Here is a 26,399-nt window from a genome sequence, read left to right as displayed (position 1 = left end):
AATCCTTCTGTACAGCGTCACAACTGAGATTGAGGCCAGGCACCAATACTGACATGGCTTGAATCCTTACAGGAGAATAATGGTTGCTATGTACCAATGGATGACTGGCAAAAGAGACCACAGAGAAGGAGCCCTAGACAGTCCCTGGTTATTTGGTGCTGATTGCATTCCAGTTGTGAAGCCAGTCCCCCTTTCCCCCTTTAGGAAAGAAGAATCCTCTCCCAGTCCACTGTCTGTTTTGGGCCTGCATCCTGAAGGCTGCTCTCCAAACAGTCATGTTCCCCTGCCAGCCCCCTGTCTGTTCCTCCCTCTTTATCATCTTTGTCCCACTCTAAACCTCACCTCCTCATACAGGTGTAGGATCTTAGTTTAATCACCCTGTTCAAGAAGAGCTTTCCTGCATAAAATGTGTAGTGGATTTGAGATTTCAAAAGGCCTCTGAAATTTGTAATTTCCACTTTTAAATTTCAGGCTTGATCTTCCCTCACAAAAATGTTTTATCAATCCCTACAAAAAAAAAGTATGAATTATAATTGACATGATCATTCACATTTCCTGATGCTGCAGGAATATTTTCCTGCTGTAGCAAACTGGCTCAAATGAATATCCTACATCTGTAACCTCCTCAACTCCTACACTAGCTAGAGCTAGAGGGGAACCCAATCACAAATGTATACCTGCTCTTTCGAACAGACAGAAGGTCAATCCATAGGAAAATAGGTGTATTTCAGTGTTAGATGTACTTGAGGAAAGTCCATGGTCCAGAAACTTAGCCTCATTACTGAGAGTTTGGCATCATTGTATGGATTCTTGATTGCAGCTATCTTAAGTCAAGTGATCTAGATAATAAAGCGAGGCCTGAAGGTTATGATGGAGAGAACCCTGGAGAGAACCCTGGAGAGAACCCTGGAGAGAACCATGGAGAGAACCCTGGAGAGAACCCTGGAGAGAACCCTCATAATTGTTTTAAATAGTGTCTATTCTGAAAGATGATAGTTGTTATAAGTGTCTATTCTGAAAGATGATAGCTGTTATAAGTATCTATTCTGAAAGATGATAGCTGTTATAAGTATCTATTCTGAAAGATGATAGCTGTTATAAGTGTCTATTCTGAAAGATGATAGCTGTTATAAGTGTCTATTCTGAAAGATGATAGCTGTTATAAGTGTCTATTCTGAAAGATGATAGCTGTTATAAGTATCTATTCTGAAAGATGATAGCTGTTATAAGTGTCTATTCTGAAAGATGATAGCTGTTATAAGTATCTATTCTGAAAGATGATAGCTGTTATAAGTGTCTATTCTGAAAGATGATAGCTGTTATAAGTGTATATTCTGAAAGATGATAGCTGTTGTAAGTGTCTATTCTGAAAGATGATAGCTGTTATAAATGTATATTCTGAAAGATGATAGCTGTTATAAGTATCTATTCTGAAAGATGATAGCTGTTATAAGTGTATATTCTGAAAGATGATAGCTGTTATAAGTGTCTATTCTGAAAGATGATAGCTGTTATAAGTGTATATTCTGAAAGATGATAGCTGTTGTAAGTGTCTATTCTGAAAGATGATAGCTGTTATAAATGTATATTCTGAAAGATGATAGCTGTTATAAGTATCTATTCTGAAAGATGATAGCTGTTATAAGTGTATATTCTGAAAGATGATAGCTGTTATAAGTGTCTATTCTGAAAGATGATAGCTGTTATAAATGTATATTCTGAAAGATGATAGCTGTTATAAGTATCTATTCTGAAAGATGATAGTTGTTATAAGTGTCTATTCTGAAAGATGATAGCTGTTATAAGTATCTATTCTGAAAGATGATAGCTGTTATAAATGTATATTCTGAAAGATGATAGCTGTTATAAGTATCTATTCTGAAAGATGATAGCTGTTATAAGTGTATATTCTGAAAGATGATAGCTGTTATAAGTGTCTATTCTGAAAGATGATAGCTGTTATAAATGTATATTCTGAAAGATGATAGCTGTTATAAGTATCTATTCTGAAAGATGATAGTTGTTATAAGTGTATATTCTGAAAGATGATGCTGTTATAAGTGTATATTCTGAAAGATGATATGTGTGCACTAAATCATAGTTTGAGTAAACGTACTAAGTTATACCAAGAACTTACTAGTTATACCAAGAACTAAGTAATGAGCGGATGAAGCTTGGAAACATATAATTGTCATGATATTGTAATGTACATATGAAGGCTTGGGAGCATAATTGTCTTCAAAATAGACAATGTAAAGCTCTATGCACAGCATAGCAGGCATTGTGACATGGGCTCTCTCCCTCTAAATGGTTTCTTTCTCTAAACGTTTTTTCCAATGTGGATATCTTACTCAGGTTTCTTTATATCAGGTACTACATGTGGCTTGTTAAGAATGAAATACCCACAAATGTGTAGGAAGAGCAGGACAATCGTTAGCCTGAACCCAGACCTGTTTGTGCTGTATATCCTACTCTTGGTGGTTTAGCATTGGAGTGTGATTGTTCAGAATGTGGCATTCATAGGGACCACTAGTTATCCAAGTACTATTGACCATTGGGTAATATAAAATATTTTCCAAACTATAACAGCTACATTTTCAGAAGGTTCTTGTTGTATATAAGTAATACTACAGTCTTCCCATAGTCTTTATGTAAGATCAACGTATTTTTCCCTCATATGAGATGAATGATGTCTACTTGCATGAAATAATTATGGCTGTATGATGATCTTATGACAACGTTTTGATTACCAATGGTGTAGGTCCTGAATGTTGCAGCACATACACTCATTACCATCATCAATAGCATGTTGTTTTGATAGAATTAGTTAGCAACATAAAGCTCCCACTTAGACACTATCATACTGTACAAAATTACTTTTATATTTTGACAAAATACAAGAATGCTTAAATAAATGTATACGGAAATATTTGAAATACAATTGAATTTGACTCCCCATCCATACAATAGTCTAGGCTAGCACGGAACTGAGAGTGAGAAATGAGCTCTGGTCATCCACTGTAAGGAAAGATTGTTGTGAGCTCTGGTCATCCACTGTACGGAAAGATTGTTGCTCATGAGTGAAAGACCAACTGATAGACTAACATTTAAAACTCTGTACCTATCTAAAAGTTACCAAAATCTTTACAAAATTGGCAACAGAAGACTACAAAAGGAAATGGAGGTTGTATAATAAATGATATACAAAGGCTTTGGTCTGTTTGTACAATCAACAATGGTTAATTTGGATATGTATAGATGCAAACCTCAAAAGGCTTTAAACTCTGGCAGGCCTTGCATTTCTATGCATTGTTGCAGTGAGAGTATTTTAGTAGCACAAAGTCAAGTAAAACACTTAAGTACAACTATAACAAATAACTTGTACCCGATTGAATGAAATGAAATTAAAATGTGTAAAACATATAGAATATTCTGAGAAATATAAATGAAATTAACTTTATTATAGAAATTGTTCCGGGAGACTGCTAGGGAAGACAAATACTTACATTTCGACATAACAAACTGAATTATATCGAAGACACAATCTACCGTTTTTAGCTACCAAAAGTTTTTTTTAACTCCATTTCAGCGGTTAATGCTTTCCATTTACAATGTTTCTGCCAGCAAGCTTTTGAAAAGAAAAGAATAGAGAAACAGGCTTCTCATACCCAACTGGTACCTGGAATGACACAAACTTGTTTCACCAGAGTCCACATTCTGTACACAGACTGGGAGAGCTTCTTGATATACATTGATAAAAATTATTCATGGAAGGAAATTCTTCACAAATGATCTTCTTTTCAGCAGAAGCAAGGACCAACTCAGTTTCACTGTCCATCCACGTTGTTCTTTTTTCATCATGACATACAACTGGCCATATACAAATACACCAAAAATGACATAAGTTGGAAACTGAAAACAGCTAGTTTTTTTCCCCCATTTACGATGTTACACCGGGCACTTTACAGAAGTCCTTTCTCTTTTTTTCTTCTTCAAGTCTTTGTGGCCAAAGAATGATAGAGAATGGCCCAATCCCAGTACAAAATAGTCTCTTTTAGAGTATTTTCTCAGTTCTGTTATAAAATACTGCCGGACAGCTTCTTCTTTCGAGACAATATCCAAGGAGTCACACGTTGAAAGTCTCTACTGTAGCCTGGGCCAGTACTGCGACATGTCTGCTTCACTGCCTGGGACTTGAACAGGAACAGATACTCCAGGAGAGATGAGACCTGACACAACAAACACAGAGCGATGGATCAGTTCTGGCACCATACAGTCAGTACCTTCTAGTGTCTGCTCAGTAACATTCATTGAAGTTTTAGCAAACACACCAGTATTCTCATAACAGAATTATTGTAAACAAGCATCTCCATATAATTGACATGTTCAATATTCATTACAAAAATGTACATATATATTTTTTTTTACATGTGAACATCTATATTACCTATCTATCAAAATACAGTGCCTTCAGAAAGCATTCACACCCCTTGACTTTTCCCACATTTTGTTGTTTTAGAAAGTGGAATTAAAATGGATTTAATTGTATTTTTTTTGTCAACGATCTACACAATATACTCTAATGTCAAAGTAGATTTTTTTTTTAAACATTTGTAAAATATTTATGAAAAATAAAACACTAATCTATCTCGAAAACATAAGTATTCAACCCACTGAGTCAATACATGTTAGAATCATCTTTTGCAGTGATTACAGCTATGAGTCTTTCTGGGTAAGTCTCTAAGAGCGTTCCACACCTGGATTGTGCAACATTTGCCATTATTCTTTTCAAGATTCTTCAAGCTCTGTCAAATTGGTTGTTGATCATTGCCAGACAACCATTTTCAGGTCTTGCCATAGATTTTCAAGCAGATTTAAGTCAAAACTTTAACTCGGCCACTGAGGAACATTCACTGTCTTCTTGGTAAGCAACTCTAGTGTAGATTTGGCCTTGTGTTTTAGGTTATTGTCCTGCTGAAAGGTGAATTCATCTCACAGTGTCTGGTGGAAAGCAGACTGAATCAGGTTTTCCTCTAGGATTTTGCCTGTGCTTAGCTCCATTCCATTTCCTTTTTATCCTGAAAATCTCCTCAGACCTTAATGATTACAAGCATACCCATAACATGATGCAGCCACCACTAAGCTTAAAATGTGGAGATTCGTACTCCGTAATGTGTTGTATTGGATGTGCCCCAAACATAACACTTTGTATTCAGGATAGAAAGTGAATTGCTTTGCCACATTTATTGCAGTATTACTTTAGTGCCTTGCTGCGGATATTTTTTATTCTGTACAGGCTTCTTCTTTTCACTGTGTCAATTGGATTAGTATTGTGGAGTAACTACAATGTTGTTGATCCATCCTCAGTTTTCTCCTATCACAGCCATTAAACTCTGTAACTGTTTTAAAGTCACCATTGGCCTCATGGTGAAATCCCTGAGTGGTTTCCTTCCTCTCCAGTTTCAGCTTTCCAGTTTTTTAAAATGTGTAAACATTTTTAAAACCATAATTCCACTTTAACATTATGGGGTAATGTGTCTGTGACCCAAAAAAATCAAAATGTAATCAATTTTAAATTCAGGTTGTAATGCAACAAAATGTGTAAAAAGTCAAGGGGTGGGAACACTTTCTGAAGGCCTACCAACATTTGCAAATGGTGTTTTGTAATTTCTTGGATTTTGTTTATTTTGTCATGCATTTTTCTCTGCTTACCTGTTGAGTTGCCTCCTGAACCAGCCATTGATTGGCTGTTCATATGTGCTTGCATATGAGGAGGGGTGTACGTGTCATAGCTCCGTCCATTGACTGAGGGACTGGTGGGCAGCATGCAGGAGTAGGAGGTCTGGCTGGACACAGGGGCCTGAGGGGACAGCACACAGTACAGTCAGATTCACCTGCTTCTCTGTCACCTAGCAACATCTCCTACTGTATCTACTAAGGGATGGGCCACGTCAAGCATGGGAACACAAATATTGTCTATCATATTTCAGCTAGAAATTCATCATAGTATTTAATACAGCATTGCAAGTTACAGCATTAACTTGTGTGACAAGTATGTATTTTTATTTATTTATTTAACCTTTATTTAACTAGGCAAGTCAGTTAAGAAAACATTCTTATTTACAATGACGGCCTAGTGGGTTAACTTCCTTGTTCAGGGGCAGAACGACAGCTTTTACCTTGTCAGCTCAAGGATTCAATCTAGCAACCTTTCGGTTACTAGTCCAACACTCTAACCACTAGGCTACCTGCCGCCGTATACTATATATAGGTTTACAACATATCTTTATCATGGTCATTCATTTAGATGCTATGCTAAGTAATTACAAAAACAACGCCAAAATACTGCATTTCTTATTGGATCTGACAGTGATGTACTTACTTGCATAGGCAGGTTGTTGGCCATGGTGAAGCTTGGCATAGGTGGCAGGGCACTGTATGTGTTTGTAAGGGCTGTGTCTGGTCTTCCCAACATGGATCCTGACGAGAACGACACTGCAGGGGGAGGATATAGACAGGTATTTAAGATACCAGTCAGCGCCTGATTGCCATTTGCATCATTGACATGCAGGAACATAGAATGGATTGTGTGGCTCTCCTGACTCTCACACATATTCGTACATTAAATGTTTCTTCTCCATTCTGATTAGGCTACATTAGTAAAATCACAAAAATAGACCCTACAGGCAATACATGACGGTGGAATGTATCTGATGTAACATAACGTTTTGATAAAGATCACTGACTCCAACCTGGTGCTGTGGTCTGTGGGATGGGCTGGTAGACACTGGTGCTGAAACTGCTGCTGATAGGGATGTGACTGGAGGAGTTACTGGCTTGTCGTCTTTGATTCCGTAGTTTCTCCTCCCTCCTCCACTTTGCCCTTCTATTTGAAAACCACACCTGAAACCACAGTCATGTTTCAAAGGTTAGTGTTGGATTTGTCTGCTGTCACTTCTGTGAATGTGGTTATAACATCCCTACATTCAAGGTGATGTTAATGGGCACAAGGAGAGGTTGCTGTACCTGTATTCTGGCCTCTGGGAGGTCAATTTTTGCAGCAAGTCTTTCCCTTGCGAAAACATCTGGATAGTGAGTTCTTTCAAACTCTGAAACAAAAACAACATTAGTATGAACTACAAAGGAAGTCATTAAATGCGCTATACATAACATATGCCTAAAAAAATCATTCAGACTAATGTAGTTGTTGAAAAACTGATAATTTGCAGTGAATAAATTATTCTGAAAACAGTCATCTGTGGTGATATTCAAAATAAATAGACCTAGTTATGAGTCAGCCTTGATGCTTTACTTCTGTGTAAAATAGACTAATTTAGTATCACCAGCTCATTAATGAGATTGCTTTGGCCGACAGTTGGACAAGAACATGTGACAGTGGCGGTATGATTTACCTTTCTCAAGCGCTTCTATCTGTTCTTGTGTGAACGAAGTGCGGTTCCTTTGCAGTTTTCTTTTGAGCTGAAGTCTCATTTGGGTCTCATCCGAGTCTTCTCCATTCGAACTTATTGAATTAGTGTTCTCACCTCCACCGTCTGACTGTGGACAACCATCTGAAACATACAGAATCAATCAATCAATACAAGCTATCACTCCTTCTTCAGCTTCCATGCATAGCATGAGGTGCACCTGTTGGGAAGTAAATGTGATCATGTTAGCGTTTGCCCAAAACCCATCTGTGTGTAAAATGTTATCTTAAAATAAGTGAAATGTTAAGACTTCTTGAGTTCTCTGCTTCTTCCAGCTGATATTGACTTGGTTTGACAATTCATTGTATTATTTCAACCAGATATTATTAGTCACGTCAGGCTATAGAAAAGGCTATAAAAATTGGTGGGAAAATATTCCTTTTGGCTTAGATCTTTTATGACCATGTAACAATGCCTGTCGTGCTGAAATACAACAAAATGAGGTAGAACCTATTCAGATCCCCTGAAATGCTTTAAAATCCAAACCTTCCCATTTTAAATGTTCCCTTTTTAAATGTTAGCTTTTTCCACATGGGTGTTTGTGCAACCTTTGAAATAACCCCCAACACTTGAATAAAAGCTATTTTTCACGACCACACAAAACCAAGAGCATAAGGGAAACTATTCAATTCACGGTCTATGGAGGGGTTGGCAAACTTTCGTGGGCAGAATTTTGAGGACACAATTGGAAAAGGCAACAAAGGGATTCTCTCGAGGCACTCAGTTCCCTTCATTGTAGCTTGAGGATTCCAGTCAACAGACTTTTCAGCTTAGTATGTTAACCTTTATGCACTGCTATCATTAATCACTGTCTCCTAGGATGCCCTGTTCAACACCAGTTAGGATTTATACCTTCTTTAGGCCATAGAAGCAAATCACCCAGCACATACTGAATGAGACATCACTTGCTCAGCCCCTGTTTGTTAGGCCTACATAAAGGGGACAGGGAAACCAACTGTGAGTTAGGGGGCCTCAGTGAGTGGCGTTGTTAAACACTTTATTCAGCATCCCTTTGCTCCATTACATTATGTCTATGTAGCAAGATGATATAGACTGGTTATGTGGGCCTAGATAAATCTGCTTTGACAGTTTATTGTGCAGGTGATTACCATTTTACATTTCGTGTTTTTTTTCTACATGCCCGGCAGGTTGCTCAGTTTAGTCATAAACTGTATTGGTAAGGAATATAAGTAATATAATCTTGATATATTTGAAAAACACATCAGTAGTGACTCATCATCATATGTGGGTATCTTGTTCACTCTGCTTTGACGTTATGCGTTTGTCTTTCTGACAGATTTGTAGTTTCAAAACGAAATGCATTATTCAGAACCAGGTGTAAACATACGCAACGATTAAGTCTCTCCAAAAATAAAGTTTATCAGTGGCCAGTGCGCTATAGTTTTGTAGCTAATCTGTCAAAAGGAGTGAATGTGCGTCCCATTATCCCTCAGCCAGATCAACTGTCGCTAGATTTGGGATTTGTTTTCATTAATGAAAGACGCTGGGAAATATACGGTTCCATAGTATCACGTGTCGCAATCGGTGAGGCGTAAAACAAGCCAAAATATAGAGAACCTTAAATAGAAACTTAAAACATTCTGGGACCCCCTGAAAGAGAAAGTGCTTAAACCCTATAGACAGACAGCTTTAGTCCTCTAGAAAGAAAAAGAAGATCAGAAAAACTGTCACGTTGATCCCTAAAAACACGAAATAGCTAGGGAGAGCTTTTACCCTCTCCTTATGAAAGAGTTCTCTCTTTTTAGGCCCTGTCACTCTGATGAATTCGTTATTTTATTCACTGTTGCATGGCGTTTATCAGATTGAGACCATATTTGTCCCCCTCTGAGACCTCACCCAACCGTATGCTTCCAGAGTAATGGATTCTTAATGCCCTTGAAATCGCACTCCACGCAAGTATAGACACTTATGGCAGAACATAAGTGAACATGCGATGTTGGTATAGCTGGTTGTGTTGTTTACACACACATTTTGAATAGACAGGATAAAAGAGATACATTTGAAGTACAAACAACAGCAGCGTTATTATTCATATATAATAATATTATCCCTTATCATTGTGATAAGATTATATATATCTAGATTATATACTTAATACTATTATGATACTATTATAATAACAGTAGTGCCTAGTTAATAATAATTACTATAATAATAACAAAAAATACAATAAAATAAATATATATTATTGCTAATAAAAAATAGGCTACCATTTGTTACTCATGACACTTGGTCACCTGTCATCATCACCTGTCATCATCACCTGTCATCGTCACCTTTCATCTTCACCTTTCATCCACCTTCATGTAATTGTTGGGGTTATCTCATTCTACCAAGAGCTCCAAAGCCAATAGGACTTTTAGAGTTGGAAAAAAATGTATTGTGGAAAAAATAAAAATGTAGGCCCATCAAAGCAATTCGCGAGACAGATATAGATGCCAACAAACAAAAAATTGCAGATATTATGAGGGGGAAAACACGATTATTTGTATATCTACAGTGTCCATACTTTATTGTTTAGTTCTCTTAAAACTGACGTGTCTAATTGGCAAGTGATGCCATATCGTGTCCAGAGGTCTCCCGTGGAACATTTCTACAGCTGTCTCCTCAAACTAGACGCTTATTCATGTCGCCCTTAATGAGAAACAAAACGTTCTCTAATGAGCAATTACATTGCAACAGAACTGTTCCCATAACAAATTCTTGCGTGTAACAGAAACATCCTTTGTACAGATATTCCGCACACAGCTTCAGATATTTTTCATCCTCGGTCAATGCAAAATATAGTAGGCCTAGGAATGGATCGATCGTGCAGACTAAATCGTGCAGACTAAATCGTGAAGACTAAATTGTGAAATTACAACCATATTGTAAAAAAAGTTGATAGAAAAACATGTCAAGAATTTGCAGTGTAATAACTAGTCGAATCAAACCAAGTAATCTTTGAATCTCAACAAGCTTTCACACTCTCACATCAGAATTAGACGTTCATCTATGTTTCCCAAAAGTGTTTGGTTACTTCTCTGCATATAGACCAGCAAATGAATTATAGTTCCATGCATAAGTCAGATAAGTCTAATGAACCAGACGCGTTAGTGATAAACAATATCAACTGAACTCAATGATTTTCGAAAAAGTAATTTTTATTCCCATGTTACTTTAAACAATGTAACAATAATTTAGCCTAATAATGTTGTAACACGATAAAATAAAATTTTAATATTATTGTTTATTTTGGTAATAACACTATTGTAATAATATACGCATAATATAATGGTAGAGCCTACAATACTACTACTACTACTACTAATAATAATAATAATAGTAATTAATCGTTATAAAAACAACATAATAAAGACCCGCACTTCACTCGTCCAATGCAGTGATTCTCTTACCTGGGTTGGGCTGTCCTGGCACTGAGGTTCCGGGGTACCAGCCCGGCCGGGTCCCCCACGTCCCAGTCTGACCGTTCAGCATTCTCAACTTCTCATACATGCCATCTGCGCCCATCTGTTGCTTCTCGCTAGCCAGGTTGCGCAGTACTCTGTTTATCGACGACACCTGAAAGACAAATCCAAAACCCTTTACATTAATTAAACGCGCTTGGCGCTTGTTTCCCTTGTTGTGACGGCACATTGGCTTGCAAGTGATCTGTCACATAAGTGCATGCATACCCTCACATTCACAATATGTATTTGAATAAGACACTCTCTATCGAAATGGGAGATTAACAAAATATAAATTACTTTTTCAATTTGTGTAATTATTCTGAAACAGGTGCATAATCATAACCAATATGGAGGTCAGTTGTTCACGGTAATATGTTAAGCGTGTAGGCCTATAAAATGGTATGACTAATAACTTACACTCACTGAACTTACACTGGGTATATTATCGTTTGTGCAGACCCCCTCGGATAGCAGTCTGTCACGAATTTCCCACGCGAAGATTGAAGGGCACTCCCTCTTGTATACTGCAATTTTTCCGACCACCTCGGGAGTTGCTACTCTTGGTTTGCTACCCCCGATCGCCCTTGGTCGGATGGAGCCGGTTTCATAGTATCTGCCCAGAATCTTACTCACACAGCCGTTTGACACCTAAATAGAAAACAATAGACACAAATCACATACATTATTTAAGACTAATGTGAAATATATGTTTATACTACAAACATTGTTACGCTTACGTTTTCATTGTCCAGCACTTGAACTTTTGCATCACCATGGGTCTATAACACAAGAAATATACCTTGAATGGTACGGTAATTTAATTTGCACTGGATCACGGCATCTACTGGATGGTTGTGTTTGCAGGTTGTATCCTAACATGTCCTGGTATCACCACAAACCATAATTCATCGCTACAATGAAGTAGCCTATTTATTCGTGCGTAATATTATATTTTCAAAACTGCAACTTAAAATGGTTTGAACTGACAATAGTTGGATGTGCATTGAGTTGGTATATATTCTAAATAAAAATCACGCATTAGGAATCTTATTCTAACGCGTTTTACTGATGCAGACAGAGAGAAGAATGCAGTGTTATCACCTGCAGAATCCTGGATATATCGCACGGCCGCGCGCCACTGTGAGCAAGCTCGACTATTTTCTGTCTGGTGGTGTCGGGCAGGGGTCTGCCGTTGACGAACACTCCGCCGAGCTGATTCACTCCGCTGTGACCTGGGCAGAGACAGGGGATGCACTCTCTTTAGTTAAGCCATTAATCAAGAGCTGTGATTTTTTTTTAAACAGCAGCCTCTTCAATACAGATGTCTCCGATGCAAGCGTTTAGATGTTAACTATGCAAAATAAAAGTTATCAAACAGAACAGGAGACAATAAATTAAACTGGACATTCAGCACCAAACATCGGGAAAATCACGCTGGAATTTGCAGTCTGTAATGATTGCCATTGTTCATCTGTCATATGTTCGAAATGCTTTCCGATGTCATTATTTTCTACAATCTTGTTCTAATCACACGAGCAGAACATTGACTAGCGGTGTGGTATGATCTCAACCAAAACATCTCCACCCCACTGATCCGAGATTTGCGCATCTTTGCAAATCTTTAAGATCAAATAGCGTAATGGCATTTGCGGCAGAGCAGTATAAAGTAGTAATTACAGTATAATTTCAAGACTAAAAACAAATCGTCACTTAATCCAACTTTATATCAACTTGATGTTACACCAGCTAAAACACCATAAACGCTCATTTAAACAGGTTTCATGCGAGTTCATTAACAATATCCAGCTTAGGATAGCCCAGAAAACCAGACCAAACCTGAAGTCCAATAGAAAAGCAGCCTCCTTGTAGCCGCCTACGTTTGCTCTAGTTGTCCGCTCCCTTCCCTTCGAAGCCTCCCGTTAAATTGACTCCAAGAGCACAAGCTCCTTAGCAATAAATAAGCTCCAAATATAGAAGAGGGGGAAAATATGATGAGCCTGGCTGACATTTGTCTTTAGAGTAAAGCTAGCTACACGTCAAGTTTGATGTTAATTTCTGGAAATAGGCGGAAGTCGCCCTGGATCATGCATGGAAGGCTAATTGAAAAGATCAGTTGGAGCACTTGTGGCAGGCATGTCACTTTATGACACTGCTCTGCTTTTGAAAATGGCATCGTCACGACAAATAGTAGCATGATAAAACGACCCTTTCTGTCTGCATTTGGATATCACTCAGACTAAATTGGACTCTACTCATTTACCCTTCAAGGGAAGCTTCATTTTATGGTAGCCAAGGGGCTGTGCGCGGGCACGAGGATGGGAGCGCGCGTTGCTCTTAACATATCAAAAGTGACATCCTTTTTTTTTCAAGCGACAAACCATATTTGTTATTATGAGTCTGCTGTAGATGTTTGCACTCTCCCTTGTTTTATATATGTTTTGTTATTGTGTTTTCAAATAATAATTAAATAATACGTAAGCCCTACATCAATTATAATATTACATTAGGCCTTAAAAAAGAAAACTACACCTGCTTGTGAATTTGTTGTCTACTGCCATTGTGCTAAATTCTCCAATTCTAGCCAAAATCAGGGTGTAAATACAGGCTATCCGCTCAGGAGAAGACTGCTGTAAGAGCAAATCCATCGCTATGTTGAGGTTAATTCCAGGATTAGATTAAATCAATTGTGTTTGTGCATTTGATAGGCCAGCAGGGAAAAGCATATTGAACATTTATTGGCTTTGAACGCGCCTCCCGTATAGGCCTAGTGCTCATATAAATTCACTTGATCACTGCCACACGGAGATAAGAATATCCAATCTAACTTTCACTCGAAAGGTTAAATCTCAATCATTAAATAATTCCCCACGGTGAGTGGTGTCGATCTCGCCTGGTGGCAATGATTATGCGCCTTGTATTCTATTGCAAGTCAATTAATAGGAAAACATATGGCGTCAATTTGGACGCTCAGTTCCATATACACCCAGGAGTTATTAGCACAAAGCCTGCAGAGCCAGCGCGACCTTTAGACAAACTGAAGGCCTCACCCGAATCATATCTGCTCAGTATTTCGCTCAAGAGATCACCACAGTCCATTGCCATCACAATGTACAAATGTAACAAGAGATAAATGAAGGCATAGTTCTATACAATCTTGATTACAGGATAATATATAGCCCTAATATTTTGGTAGCCAGTAGGTCCATTTAAAAAGTATGGAACAGACACAATGTACATTTTGATACGGTATTTTTTTTTCATGCAAAGAAAAAACTCGTATATTGCAATTATTTGAAGAACTCAGTTTTCTTTTCAAACGTGAGAGGGAATATGGGACTTCACATCACCGTTCAATTATTGAATATGGCCCACTTAAACTGACCTAGATTCAAATGCTTTGTTTGGTTGGAGGTCTTTCAAGTGTATGCGTCACATCTTCCCTCTGATCCTACGTCTATAACTTGTTAAATTTAGGCCTGATATAAAAATATACATGAAGTGCAAGGCCAAGCCAAGACAACATAACGTATTGGCATAAATATGAAAGCACACTGCAGCACAAACTTGTCGTTGATTTTAAGAGAATGAGAGTAAGCCATTCCACACACCTTCGTTATAGTCATACACCTCTTGTCCAGCATTAAAAAAGAAAATATATGTATTTTATTGTCACTTTGTCAACGATACAAAATTATGAATTATGAATTACTAAATAGCATCTTAAATATGTAAATACTGCTCTAACGTTTATAGTCCCAATGCGTTCATAAAAAAAGACTCTGAAAGTCTCATCAAAGCATTACCCTCACACTGTGGTTATACAGAAGGAATAACATTTTCATAAACATGACATATTCTCCATGAGATGCATGCAATGTCCATTAGTGCATATATAATGGGCAATGTGAATTGGCACACCCCAACAGGCGTTTCTGAAATGTTATTTTATCATATCAAGAATACACTTTTCCTCTTCTTTCTTTCTTTCTTTCTTTCTTTCTTTCTTTCTTTCTTTCTTTCTTTCTTTCTTTCTTTCTTTCTTTCTTTCTTTCTTTCTTTCTTTCTTTCTTTCTTTCTATTGGTGTTGTATTATTATTGTGTAGGCCTATGTGTGACAACACAACTTATTTGGAAGTTGTATGTATTTAGCCAATAAATACAACCATCAGGCCTTCTACTTCCTGCTATCCTCTTCTCTGATAGTTCGTCATAGTGCAGGTGCAGGTATTAGGCTATGTTTCAGTTGTTACACGTACAGGTTAATAGAAGCATACTAGCCAAAGTCCACTGATACAAATACAACTGTGTGGATGAAAATATGAGAATGAGCATATGTAAAACATTCCTAATTCAGAAAATGTCAACATGTCGAAAAATCTTGGCCTTATTCTACACAAACATGCAAACCAACATATGCAGCATAAATGTTATGTGCCACATGATTCTTTACAGCTCAGTGTATATAGTTACTCTGAAAAAAACATTCACTTACTGTTTTGCATCATGGACGCGACGCCAGATTCCCACGTGGCCCGGTTATAGTATTCTATTAGTCATGGGGAAAGAATAGCAATGATCAGTATTGCTAATAATATTACAGTACTCAGGGTACATACACATCGCAGACATTGATTTGGTGCAATTAGACAATACGGTGGGAACTATATTACTCATGAATACCTCAGGATGCATTAGGCGATTATTCATTCATATTTCATAATATGAGAGCATAATATCGTTTGTTGTTCTATAGATTTTTGAATATATATATATATTCAGTATTTAAACTTGCCTGGAAACAGTGTGGACTGTCCGCTTAAAACAATTTAAAGAATCTCTCATCTGCTTCTCACTAGTTAATATATTCTCCCTATGGACAAAGCAAAACATTTTATTAGTAGGCACCTGAGCTTTCGTTTTATTAAGTCAGACTTACTGCAATATTTTCTAACTCATTTCATGAGATAAATAGCATTGCAGTAATTTTAGAAAACGTTCAATAGTTTATTATCAGCTTTTGAGTGTATTTTAGGTGTATTGAGAGTAAGCTGGCTACCTTTAAGAAATAAAGTTAAGGAATTTTGAATACATTTGCATATTAAGATATAAAATATTACTGTTAGTATATTGGCTGTGAAAACTTTAGTCAGTAATATACTTTTAAGATGTCTTTATATGTAGTCGTCTAGTGACACACGCTGTCTACCTCGCTTGGCTGCTTTGGAAAGTGACATCGGGAGGGGGTGAAGGCTCTCCAACAAAGCCTGCAGGATTTCAACAATGGCGTCCTTTCTGCTTCTACACCAGAACCCAGAGAGCATAACTCAGGCTCACTAACTAGCTACACAGCCTCGAACTAAACGTACCAACAACTCTCAGGAATACAAAGAGCTGTAGGGAGCAACCCCCTCCCACTGCAACCATGCCCAGCACAACACCCTCTCACACCGTCACAGTTACACTGCTGCTTGCCGTGACCCGGTGCCCGCATCCCTCTGCTTTTTTGTTTGTCTCGACTTGGAAAATAGAAACGCAATTTCTTGTTTTAAATATCTGGAGGTAATGCTGTTGCTGGTGTGTGTCGTTAGGATTGTAAAAAAATATACAACAGCTCAGTGGGGTGCTCAATTGGAAAAAGACAATTGCCATAAAGAGCCCATTCAAAACATTTGCAGAAAAGGAGGCCACTAAGGAAATAGTCCACGCTTTGATTTTCTCCCTTTTTATCTTCTCCTTCTTAAACAGGCAATGGACTGACTGTGTGTGTATTTACAGTGTGCATCCACAAATAAATAGCCTATAGCTTACATCCAATCATAGAGCCAAGCTGCTATTCATATGTATGAAGATATTCTAAAGAAGCTGTAAATTCAACTAACTCATCATCATAACTTATAATTTATAATCATTTTCTAAAATAAAGTTAGGAAAATTAAATGCACTATTGGTTCACTGATTATATACGTTTATAATTAGACAGGTGTAGCTACAAAGCATGTATTTCATTTTTCTCATTCTCTCTTCTAATTCTTTTCAAATGCAATAATGCAATGGGAAAATGGGGAAGTGAAAAGTAAAGGGTTTCGGGTTTATTTTTGATTGTATGTGTAAAATGATCCATTAACCTTTAATCATTCAACTCATTTGATATAGAAATTAACTAAGCATAAACTTAACCCGGAAGCAGTCTACTTGTAAACCACACTTTTTAATGTCATGAGGTGCCAATAATGAGCTTATTATGCAAGTCTAACTAGAATTGTATAATTTATTTGATGCAGTCTGTAAAAGAGGAAGGCCTCATCTGTATTTTGCCCGTTTTAATTCACAACTACAACAATTTTAATTGAACATGCATCTTCAGACTTGTAAGGACTATATTATTCCTGATTATTCCCTTCATTTATATGCAGAAAAACTCCATAAATGAACAATGTCCTGGCAGGAAGTTGAACACAGTAACATTTGATATATCTACCACTATATATAGCTACCATATATTTTGCTAATAGACTAAAGCAATATCGTACTGGAAGAGCCAAAAGCATAATGCATAGCCTAATGTTATAAATCATATTAGGTAATTAACCACTAATATAAACAATGGTTTTGAAGTTGTGATTTTTCTGTATTTTCTTATATTTGTAGTACGTAAAACGTAACTATGCACTTAATCTAATCATTATTACTTTGTGTGGAGAAATAGCTATAATAGTCTAATCTATTCGAGTTTATCTCTGAATTGTTTTCACATATATATCCTGCATGTTAAAAACATTACTATTTGAGTTCAGTAAGCATAATATTTAAATTGTCATTGAATAGAGGAAAATGTATCCTGAAAAGGATTAAACATTTGCCAAACTTAGTAAAAAGTTAAAAGAGCATTTTTTTTTGTGATGGCGCCCGGGTGAGGCCGACTGTATGATTCAACTTGACACCCTTGCTCATCGCATCATCACGTCCCCATTCTTTGGACTGATCACTGTCTTGGCCTGACTTTTTACTCTTCCTTGTCAAGCATAAGCATTAAGATAACGGCAAGCACCGACGGAATACAAGCAAAAGCACAGTATAAATACATAAGGATGCGAACCTAAATGTTCAAATTTGGCTGCCACTAGTCTGCGTACCAAAGTTCCTTTGTTAAATGACCAGCACTAAAAACTTTTGAGCCGTTCGGACTCTTCCTAAATTACAAAAACGTATTAACTTGGAGTTTAATTAGCATTTCCAACACTTAACCTACTTTTTGATGTTTCACTCTAAAATGGTGTAATGTGTACGCTATAGGCTATACGAGTGAATAATGCGTGCTGTCTGAAATGTAGGCTAGGTACAAAGTGCCAAGAAATCAGAGCTTACCTTTTTGAGGCATCCTGTGTACACTGCAGCCAAAGCCTTAGTTGATAAGTATGAGCACAAATGAGACGGAGCCACAGTGCTGGATAGCCCCTGCGAAGAGTTTGTCTTGTATATATGTTCCAAGTGGTCTTGAATAGAGATGGAAATCCCTGCGAAGGAAGCAGAGATTGACAATAAAATGGGTTGTCAGGGCTGCGCGAGACTGAAAATGTGCGCTCGTGAGTTGGTGAGAGAGAGAGAGAGAGAGAAAGAGAGAAAGGGAGAGGGAGAGAAAGAGAAAGTGGGAGAGGGAGAGAGTAGCGCAGAGCAGCGCACCTATGCTGATTGGTGATGGTACAAGTGTATTAATGTATGTGTTCCTGGTCTGTGCCTCGCCTCCACTCCTCTTCAGTGGCCGATTAGCAGTGCCTGACCTCTTGTCATCATCTTCCAGCGAAACACTTCCTCCTACTCCGCCGTGCAGAGCGGGAAACGGGGCAGAGCCAGTGCTAGCTTTTCAAACCTACTAATAACTCTGCACATGCAAATTCACTGTTCCCTCTCTAACATACACACACACACACACGCACGCACACACACACACACACACACGCGCACGCACACACACGCACACACATACACACTGAACATTTCCTTTAGAAATGCTATTGGATGCTATTGAAGGCTAACCATTGGATAAGGAATGGCAAGTGCAACTCACAGGGCTCCACCATCGTGGAACGCAGACAAGCTTTCCTACACTAACGATGAACCTGAAGTTATAAATGAACACATGGTGCGCGCCGACCTCAAATTGATCAACATTAACAATTTGCAGTCCATCTTTATCGTTTACACTGATAATCCACTGATGAAGACCAACAAAGCACCACTTTACTAATTTAGCCTACATAAGTTGATAGCTTATCTATTTGTAATATTAACATTTATATATATATATATATTTTATCTAAAGGCTGGATTGAAAGATTCAGTTTAGGAATGATCTGGCTATCACTTCTGAAAGCGATCTTTAAGCAGCAGCCAGGAGTGCAGTGTCATAATTGCAAACTTTCTGCACTTGTCGCTGTTGATTATGACATCACATGGTATATTTGGTTGTTTAGACCTAAATTACAAACAATATCTATGGACTAAATGAATATAATAGCGAGAACGATAATCTTACTTCATTTTCAATGGACCAAATCATAGCCAAGACGCAGCGTCCAAGCTTCTAAAGGACAGATAACACAGGACGTAAATATAAGCAAATTACTTTGCAGTTATGGCCACACAGCAGACCTACATTTGTTGAATGCATGTCCATTAACGCACACCACACACTCCAAATCAACCCCTCTGTGCCTGCATTTGACTTTACACTTGGAGTACCAGTCTCGGCTATGGGTGTTCCCATCATTTATTCAAATGGAATAGATTCCGGGTCGTGGGATAAGAAACAAGGGGGGCTGTGGCATGGTGGGGTAACCTACAAGAGGGGAGAAAAGTGTCTGGAGGCGAAGAGCATAAAATGAAATCGTGGATGCATACACTTGACTTCCTTTGACATGTGAAAAGTGCTAAAAGTCAGAGCTCATCAATAAACTGAATAAGTCCTGACAACCATTGCATTCCCAACTAAAGTACAATGAGAAGACAAACGACACTGCCAAAGAGTTTGCATCGCAATGAAAGGGCGGCTAGGATAATGAGCTGCCGCGACCGTCATGCACTGTCATCTCGAGTCCCTTGGTGAAACTCTGTCACTTCCTAATATTTGCACAAAACTTTCATTCCACTCCTCTACAATCCTTGCTGCAAATTCTTATGATGTGGACGGTTTACTGTTGCCTACACATTTTGGCACACTGTTTTTGCAGTGCGCAGAAGTGCTAACGAAGTTTGGCTACCAATGTGGCTATTTTTTTATTCCAAGGAACTCTGCTGTCATACGTGGAATATATAGTTAGATGCAGTAAAGTAGGCTATATGTGTCTTAGAATCAGGAATAAATTAGCAAATTATTCTAATTACATTCTTTGTATAAGAGCAAGATTATATTTATGTGTAGGCTGCAGAAACTATAGGCCACCCTTACACTGTGGCTGTACTGCTTTTAAGGTTTCTGTGTAGTAAAATATTGGTTAATAGTATGTCAAAATCAAAGATTTTTAAGATGGGCTCACTCGGGCTCCCGAGTGGCACACCGGTCTAAGGCACTACAGACCCTGGTTCAATTCCAGGCTGTATCACATCCGGCCGTGATTGGGATTCCTATAGGGCGGCGCACAATTGCCCCAGCGTCGTCCGGGTTAGGGTTTGGCCGGGGTAGGCCGTCATTGTAAATAAGACTTAGTTCTTAACTGACTTGCCTAGTTAAATGAAGGTTAAATAAATACTAACGTTTGTATATGATATTTGATGAAACTTTCTGAGCATGCACAGCATAGGCCAAACATTTTATGCATGCAAATAAACAAAACACGACACTGTCAACGCATGTTGAAAATGCAGTTATAATTGCTTTGATGCACATCTATGGGCGAAATACATCATTATAAGTTTACCCTAAAACTAGGCTACCAAAAAGTCGTCTTTCATGTCCATAAACCCACTGAAGAACCATGCAGTGCACTGCTAACAACACTTGTTATATTGTAATGTACAAACCACAATTCCTTCTGCTTCACTCCATTCAATGAGAAGATCCCAGATCAAACTGTTGTAACAATGCTCAACAATAGCACCTATGGATCATTTCATTCTTTGGAAAGATGTAATCCGCCTTGTTGTTGTCTTGTGGTTGAGTTTATCTTGTTACTTGACTTCAGAATACATTTCTCGAAATCAGCAAGTGAAAAACAATAACATTTCAAATGTAAATCCATTCATTGGAACAACTCAGGCAACATCCACGAGTTGCAATTGCTATGTGGAAAACTATCAATTAGCGCAGTTTTGGATTAGCACAAAGTACTTTCTCAGACCATGGGAAAATACTGTAATCTTGTCGCTCTTTTTCCCTCGGGCAACGTGGTTTTTGAGCATCCCCTAAAAGTTTTGACCCCCCCTCAAAAATCATAAGGGGAGGTGGCACTGAATGTGGCTGACGTCATCATTGAAAACAGGACAGGGAGAGAGAGAGAAAGAAAGAGAGAGAGAGAGAGAGAGAGAGAGAGAGAGAGAGAGAGAGAGAGAGAGAGAGAGAGAGAGAGAGAGAGAGAGAGAGAGAGAGAGAGAGAGAGAGAGAGAGAGAGAGAGAGAGAGAGAGAGAGACACAAAAGTATCAGCCGAAGCGAATAAAGTGGGTTGACACAGCCACTGATTTATAAGAAGTTATGGAGAGGATCGGTTGTGGGGAACGTGAGGTTTTATGAGGTTTATTATTTTATTCAACAGCTAACTAGTAGACTAGCACTTGATCTTGGAGTATCACAGCTAACAAATGATAAATTGCAGCTAGGCTATACTTGACATAAATTATCTACTGCTGAATGTTTTGTCATATAGGTCTAAGCATTAACTCCTGTATGGAGGGGGGTAGTAACATGTTTTGTTATGGCTATACCTGCAGGCCCATGTGTTTATTAATTGTGATGCAGGCCCATATTCCGAATGTAAAGTGCAACTAAAGATCTTGTCATATTTCATGAAATGGTTCATTGCCAGATTATTTACTTCCTGACAGCAGCATAAACATATTCCTCTATAAATGCCCCTAAATAGGAAGGTGTGGAAATTGATCAATTTAGTCATGAGGTAAACTGCAGTGTACATACACTACACTCACGGACGTGTTGTCATACTGACATGCTTTTAACAATTTAAAAGGGCATACAACTAGAAAAATAGCCTACGGTTATATCAACTCTAAAACCTAATAACACACGAAACACAACAATAATTATTATAATTGTTATTATTTATATTATTAGCCTAAGCATTAAACATGCTTACGTAAAACTGTAGTTGGATTAAATCCATCAAAGGTTACGTTTACATTTCTTAAATCCATTGTCTAGCTTGTTTAACTGTATAAGCAATCTGGACAACATTCCCCTACTTACTATCACATGAAGACTTACCTCGGGTTCAATACACATGTTTCCTCGAAGCTCAGTGGGAACACTTATGCAAAGGAAAGATATGTTTGCAGACGGCTTTGCTGAATAGTAAGGATTCATATATCCAAGCAAACAAGCCAGGAACGCAATATAAAGCGTAATGGTGGACAGATAAATATTTTTAATGTCCTACCTGGAAGAAAGTACAGATCCACTTCACTTGTGTTTCCAGTCAGTGTTGATCATTATAAAACAGGAGAAAGAATGTATAGAATGTGACATTTAGAGTCCATGGTTTTCATGTATTGAATTACAGGTCTGTTTCCAAGTCGATGATCATATAAAATGACCCTGTCGCTTCTACCACCAACTTTCCCATAATATCATCCACAACTTGGCAGTGATTGGCCGCAGTGACGCTACACGTCACTTTGGACACCACTTATCACTCCGCTAACTAGGAAGTCGCGGGAGATGTCCAAACCCACTTGTGCATTACGTTTATGCTAATGCGATATATGCCAGCCAATACACTTTCTTATGAGAATAACCACTCGTATGCCAATCAAACAGAATGCATTGATGAGCGAATGTCCTATTTATCTCCGAATTTCATCTATTTAGTCACTTTCTAGCTGATTTGGTTGATGTAGCCTAAGGCGTGTGTATTGTGTTCGGTGTCAAGTTCGATAGTCATAATTTCTGATGCATTGTGTTCAGAGTGTGAAAATAGAATAGTCAAGGTAGCCTAGCGGTTAGAGCGTTAGGCCAATAACTGAAAGTTTGCTGGCTCGAATCCCTGAGCTGACAAGGTAAAATAATTCTGTCTTTCTGCTCCTGAGCAAGGCAGTTAACGCCGTGGATGTCGATTAAAGCAGCCCCCGGCATCTCTCTGATTCAGAGGGTTTTGGTTAAATGCAGAAGACACATTTCAGTTGTACAGCTGACTAGGTATCCCCTAATGTCTGATGCATTGTGTTCAGTGTCAAGTTAGAATAGTCATATTTTTGGATGTAAGTTACAGCCCTCTGCAGCCTAAACAAGAGCAGTACAGAAAATAGCCTAAAACAAAGTAGGATATTGACACCAATTAAGCCCAAACGTTTGACTGACTGGTTCATTATTTGGTAAACTAGGTCTTAGCCTAGACTAATGTTGTGCTCTTTGAAATATTATGTCTCATTCAGCTAACAGAGGTCTTGTTAAGAAAACATGAACATATTCAACAGAAGTGGGCTATTGCTTCTTAACATCTAGCCTACAGGACATTTTGCTACCTCTAATAATGTAATGCAGCTTAGTTTGTCTTGTCTCGACAAACCTAACGAAATGAGCATAGGTCAAATAAATGTCTTTCTGACCTCTTGGAGATATGGGGACCACAAGTCATCAATGTTATTAACCCAAAATAATAAGGTTCGCGTGCACAATACACAAATAGCCTAAAGCGCAAAAAAGACATACAAAATTAAATATTTCTTTAAAATCATGGAATAGCAGTGAGGTATATGGTACAGTTTGGTTGATTGTTTAGTGGCGACACCATTAAGGAACTGTGTGAAATCCTGCAACTGCAGGGTTCTCTAGCTCACCGCTAGAAACCACACGGCTTCCGGCCCGCTTATCAGGCTGTCAATAAAAGGAGATGGGACGCTAAAGCCGCTCCAGGTGCTGTCTTTCCCTCTCTCTGCTAGCCCCCTTTCCAGAACCCGATCAGGCGGAAACTTAAATCTGGCCAGCCTTCCTTACTCATCTTGGCCCTCTGTTGTGTGTGTGTGTGTGTGTGTGTGTGTGTGTGTGTGTGTGTGTGTGTGTGTGTGTGTGTGTGTGTGTGTGTGTGTGTGTGTGTGTGTGTGTGTGTGTGTGTGTGTGTGTGTGTGTGTGTGTGTGTGTGTGTGTGTGTGTGTTGTAGGTCACAGCATATAGGTGAAAATGAAAAAATGTATTTTCTACGAAACATAAAATAATAATAATGTTAATACAAATAATATGTTATAATAATGCTAATATTATAAATACAAATACAAATATTTATATAAAAACATCTAATAAAGAGGGTTAGGAAAACATTTGTACATGCAATGGCACCATTCATTTACAGGGAATCCAATCTTGTGCTCACTCAAACTGAGAAAATGAAAAACAAATACATTAATGATCTGCCTTGATTCCCTAGCCAGAGTGGTGGTAGCAATAACACGTGTCCTACATCCCGAAGCATTTGTTTGCGGCGAGTCTGATTGTAAAAGTCCAGGGACTGACCATGTTACCACAGTACAGCTGTGAGTTGATTGCCCACGGATCGACTGGAATAACTGTTGGATGTTTTAATGGAGTGAGGTATGCTTAAAAATGATATTGTGTTCAATTCTGTTTTATTTTTCTTCTGGTAGGCCTAGACGTTTTTGTGCAGGAGGTCTGTCCATATGGTTTGGGTGCCCTAATATACTTGTAATAATATTTGCTTGTTATCAGATTGTTGGAAGTAGCATTCAAAAAAGCAGGGGAGTTAATCTTTGAGGATATAAATGATAAAATATTAATTTGGCAATCAACTCTCTTTTACAGTCTACTGGAAAGTATGTGTCACCATTCAGTTATGACGTTTACCTTAACCTTTAACCAAACATATAAAGCAAATTACTTGTGGAAATACTGGTCCAGAAAATAACATAAAATAACTACTAATAACTTTATTTAGATTAAGGCCAATTGTACTTTTATATTTGTTATTTTTCTCTGTTTCTATTTCTAATTTTTCTCTGTTTCTCTTCTCTGTTAAATATTCTAATAAGCCTATAGCTGAGTGTTTCATTTGTTGTTCTTCCCCTAGTCCAGGCCTTGACTGGGACATTAGCTGCATTCCCTCGGGGTGATTGGATGCAATTTGTTCAAAGTCGACAGCCACGTCCTGCATGCTAGAAATACACTTTTTCTCGACGTGACAAGGCAGAGTTCGATCTACAATGTATTTGAAAGTACATCTGGCGGGAAGACCCTCCATCAGTAAACCTACCCTCTTCTCTAACAGGACAACAAGATTATTCCTTCATTCGCACAAAACATTCTCAAAACATGCATTTGATTATTCCTACAACAAAACCCTTGATAACATTCATAGAAATGTATTTGCTGCTGATCCCGCCAGCGTCCATGCTCGATGCTTTTTTAAACTTGAGAATATAACAGAAGGATTGGCTCTTACTCCTTGGCCCTGGTAATAAGATTAAATATAGACAGGGAAGAAGCAAAATACTGACATTGACACCTTCCAACTACTCTCCACTCACAATGACTTTGATGCAACGTCCTGGCTACAATAATGAACCAAACCGTACAGGGGGAAAAAGTAACATATTTGTCATTTCCACGCCACAAAAGTGGGGAGTTAGTGAATACATATATGGCACGTACGATGACAAGGGGAACATGCACGCTAACGAGAATACCAGCCATGTTGACAAGACAAATGAGGACACATCTCCTTTAACAAACGAATCAGTCTCAACGCGGACGTCCAACACCGTTCTAAGTGCCGGAGTGTTTAAACATGTGATTACACCCCTCTCTCCGCAGTCCGAAATTAATGGCCATAACGCACATAATTAATCAAATACAAGTGTATTTTCAAACGCCTTTCACCGATAATGATTTGTATTGTTCGATCCGATTTGACAAACGGTATCCCATACGTGTCAGATAACACTTTGACTTGCTTAAATAACCCATGGCGTATAATGAGGCATGAGGGCTATGCTCATGCAGAGGCAAGAGCTGTGTCGGTGGAATGTTCTCTTCCAGCACGCTGAATTAGAGAGATGGAATTATTTACTTAATTAAGCCATGAGGATTGCAGTTTACCTCGGTTGGTTCCCTTCTGCCACTATAGTGAAAATTAGATTGCGATTTTGAATAGGGTCGTGATATGTTATAATAGGTTATATTTGCCACTAAAATAGGTTATATTTGCTACAGAAACTAGGAACACTATTGATCTGATCACCATGTGCTGAATCCACAACTTGTTTGCA

The 26,399-nt window shown here is 38.2% G+C and overlaps 1 protein-coding gene across 23 annotated transcripts; it reads right to left on the bottom strand.

Annotated features, from left to right (window-relative positions):
• Positions 1-3,440: 3,440 nt before the first annotated feature.
• On the bottom strand, positions 3,441-22,830 carry LOC106561490 (paired box protein Pax-6). Of its 23 annotated transcripts, XM_045688401.1 has the most exons (15): positions 20,975-21,344; positions 18,323-18,471; positions 15,750-15,827; positions 15,450-15,503; positions 14,566-14,586; positions 12,059-12,189; positions 11,695-11,736; positions 11,375-11,605; positions 10,904-11,069; positions 7,413-7,571; positions 7,027-7,109; positions 6,747-6,903; positions 6,383-6,495; positions 5,713-5,860; positions 3,441-4,229 (listed from the first exon to the last, which is right to left on the bottom strand). In XM_045688401.1, the coding sequence occupies exons 4-15, from the start codon at positions 15,460-15,462 to the stop codon at positions 4,144-4,146; spliced, it is 1,350 nt and encodes a 449-aa protein (XP_045544357.1). In that variant the 5' UTR covers positions 15,463-15,503; positions 15,750-15,827; positions 18,323-18,471; positions 20,975-21,344; the 3' UTR covers positions 3,441-4,143. The 23 variants fall into 23 exon arrangements, with proteins under 23 accessions (XP_045544357.1, XP_013980981.1, XP_013980982.1 ...); XM_014125506.2 differs by lacking the exons at positions 15,750-15,827; positions 20,975-21,344 and adding an exon at positions 22,562-22,830; XM_014125507.2 differs by lacking the exon at positions 15,750-15,827.
• Between the last annotated feature and the right edge of the window lie 3,569 nt (positions 22,831-26,399).

This window comes from Salmo salar, chromosome ssa10, assembly GCF_905237065.1.
Source record: "Salmo salar chromosome ssa10, Ssal_v3.1, whole genome shotgun sequence".
NCBI lineage: Eukaryota > Metazoa > Chordata > Actinopteri > Salmoniformes > Salmonidae > Salmo > Salmo salar.
The sequence above is the reverse complement of the archived record's forward strand: the minus strand, read 5'-3'. Positions and strand labels throughout refer to the sequence as shown.

Excerpts from the sequence above, each read along its gene's own strand:
- LOC106561490 (XM_014125506.2), bottom strand. Across the intron at positions 6,496-6,746 it reads GACCACAGCACCAGGTTGGA|TGTCGTTCTCGTCAGGATCC; the intron begins GTCAGTGATCTT and ends CTCCCCCTGCAG. Across the intron at positions 5,861-6,382 it reads CCAACAACCTGCCTATGCAA|GCCCCTGTGTCCAGCCAGAC; the intron begins GTAAGTACATCA and ends CTGTCCCCTCAG.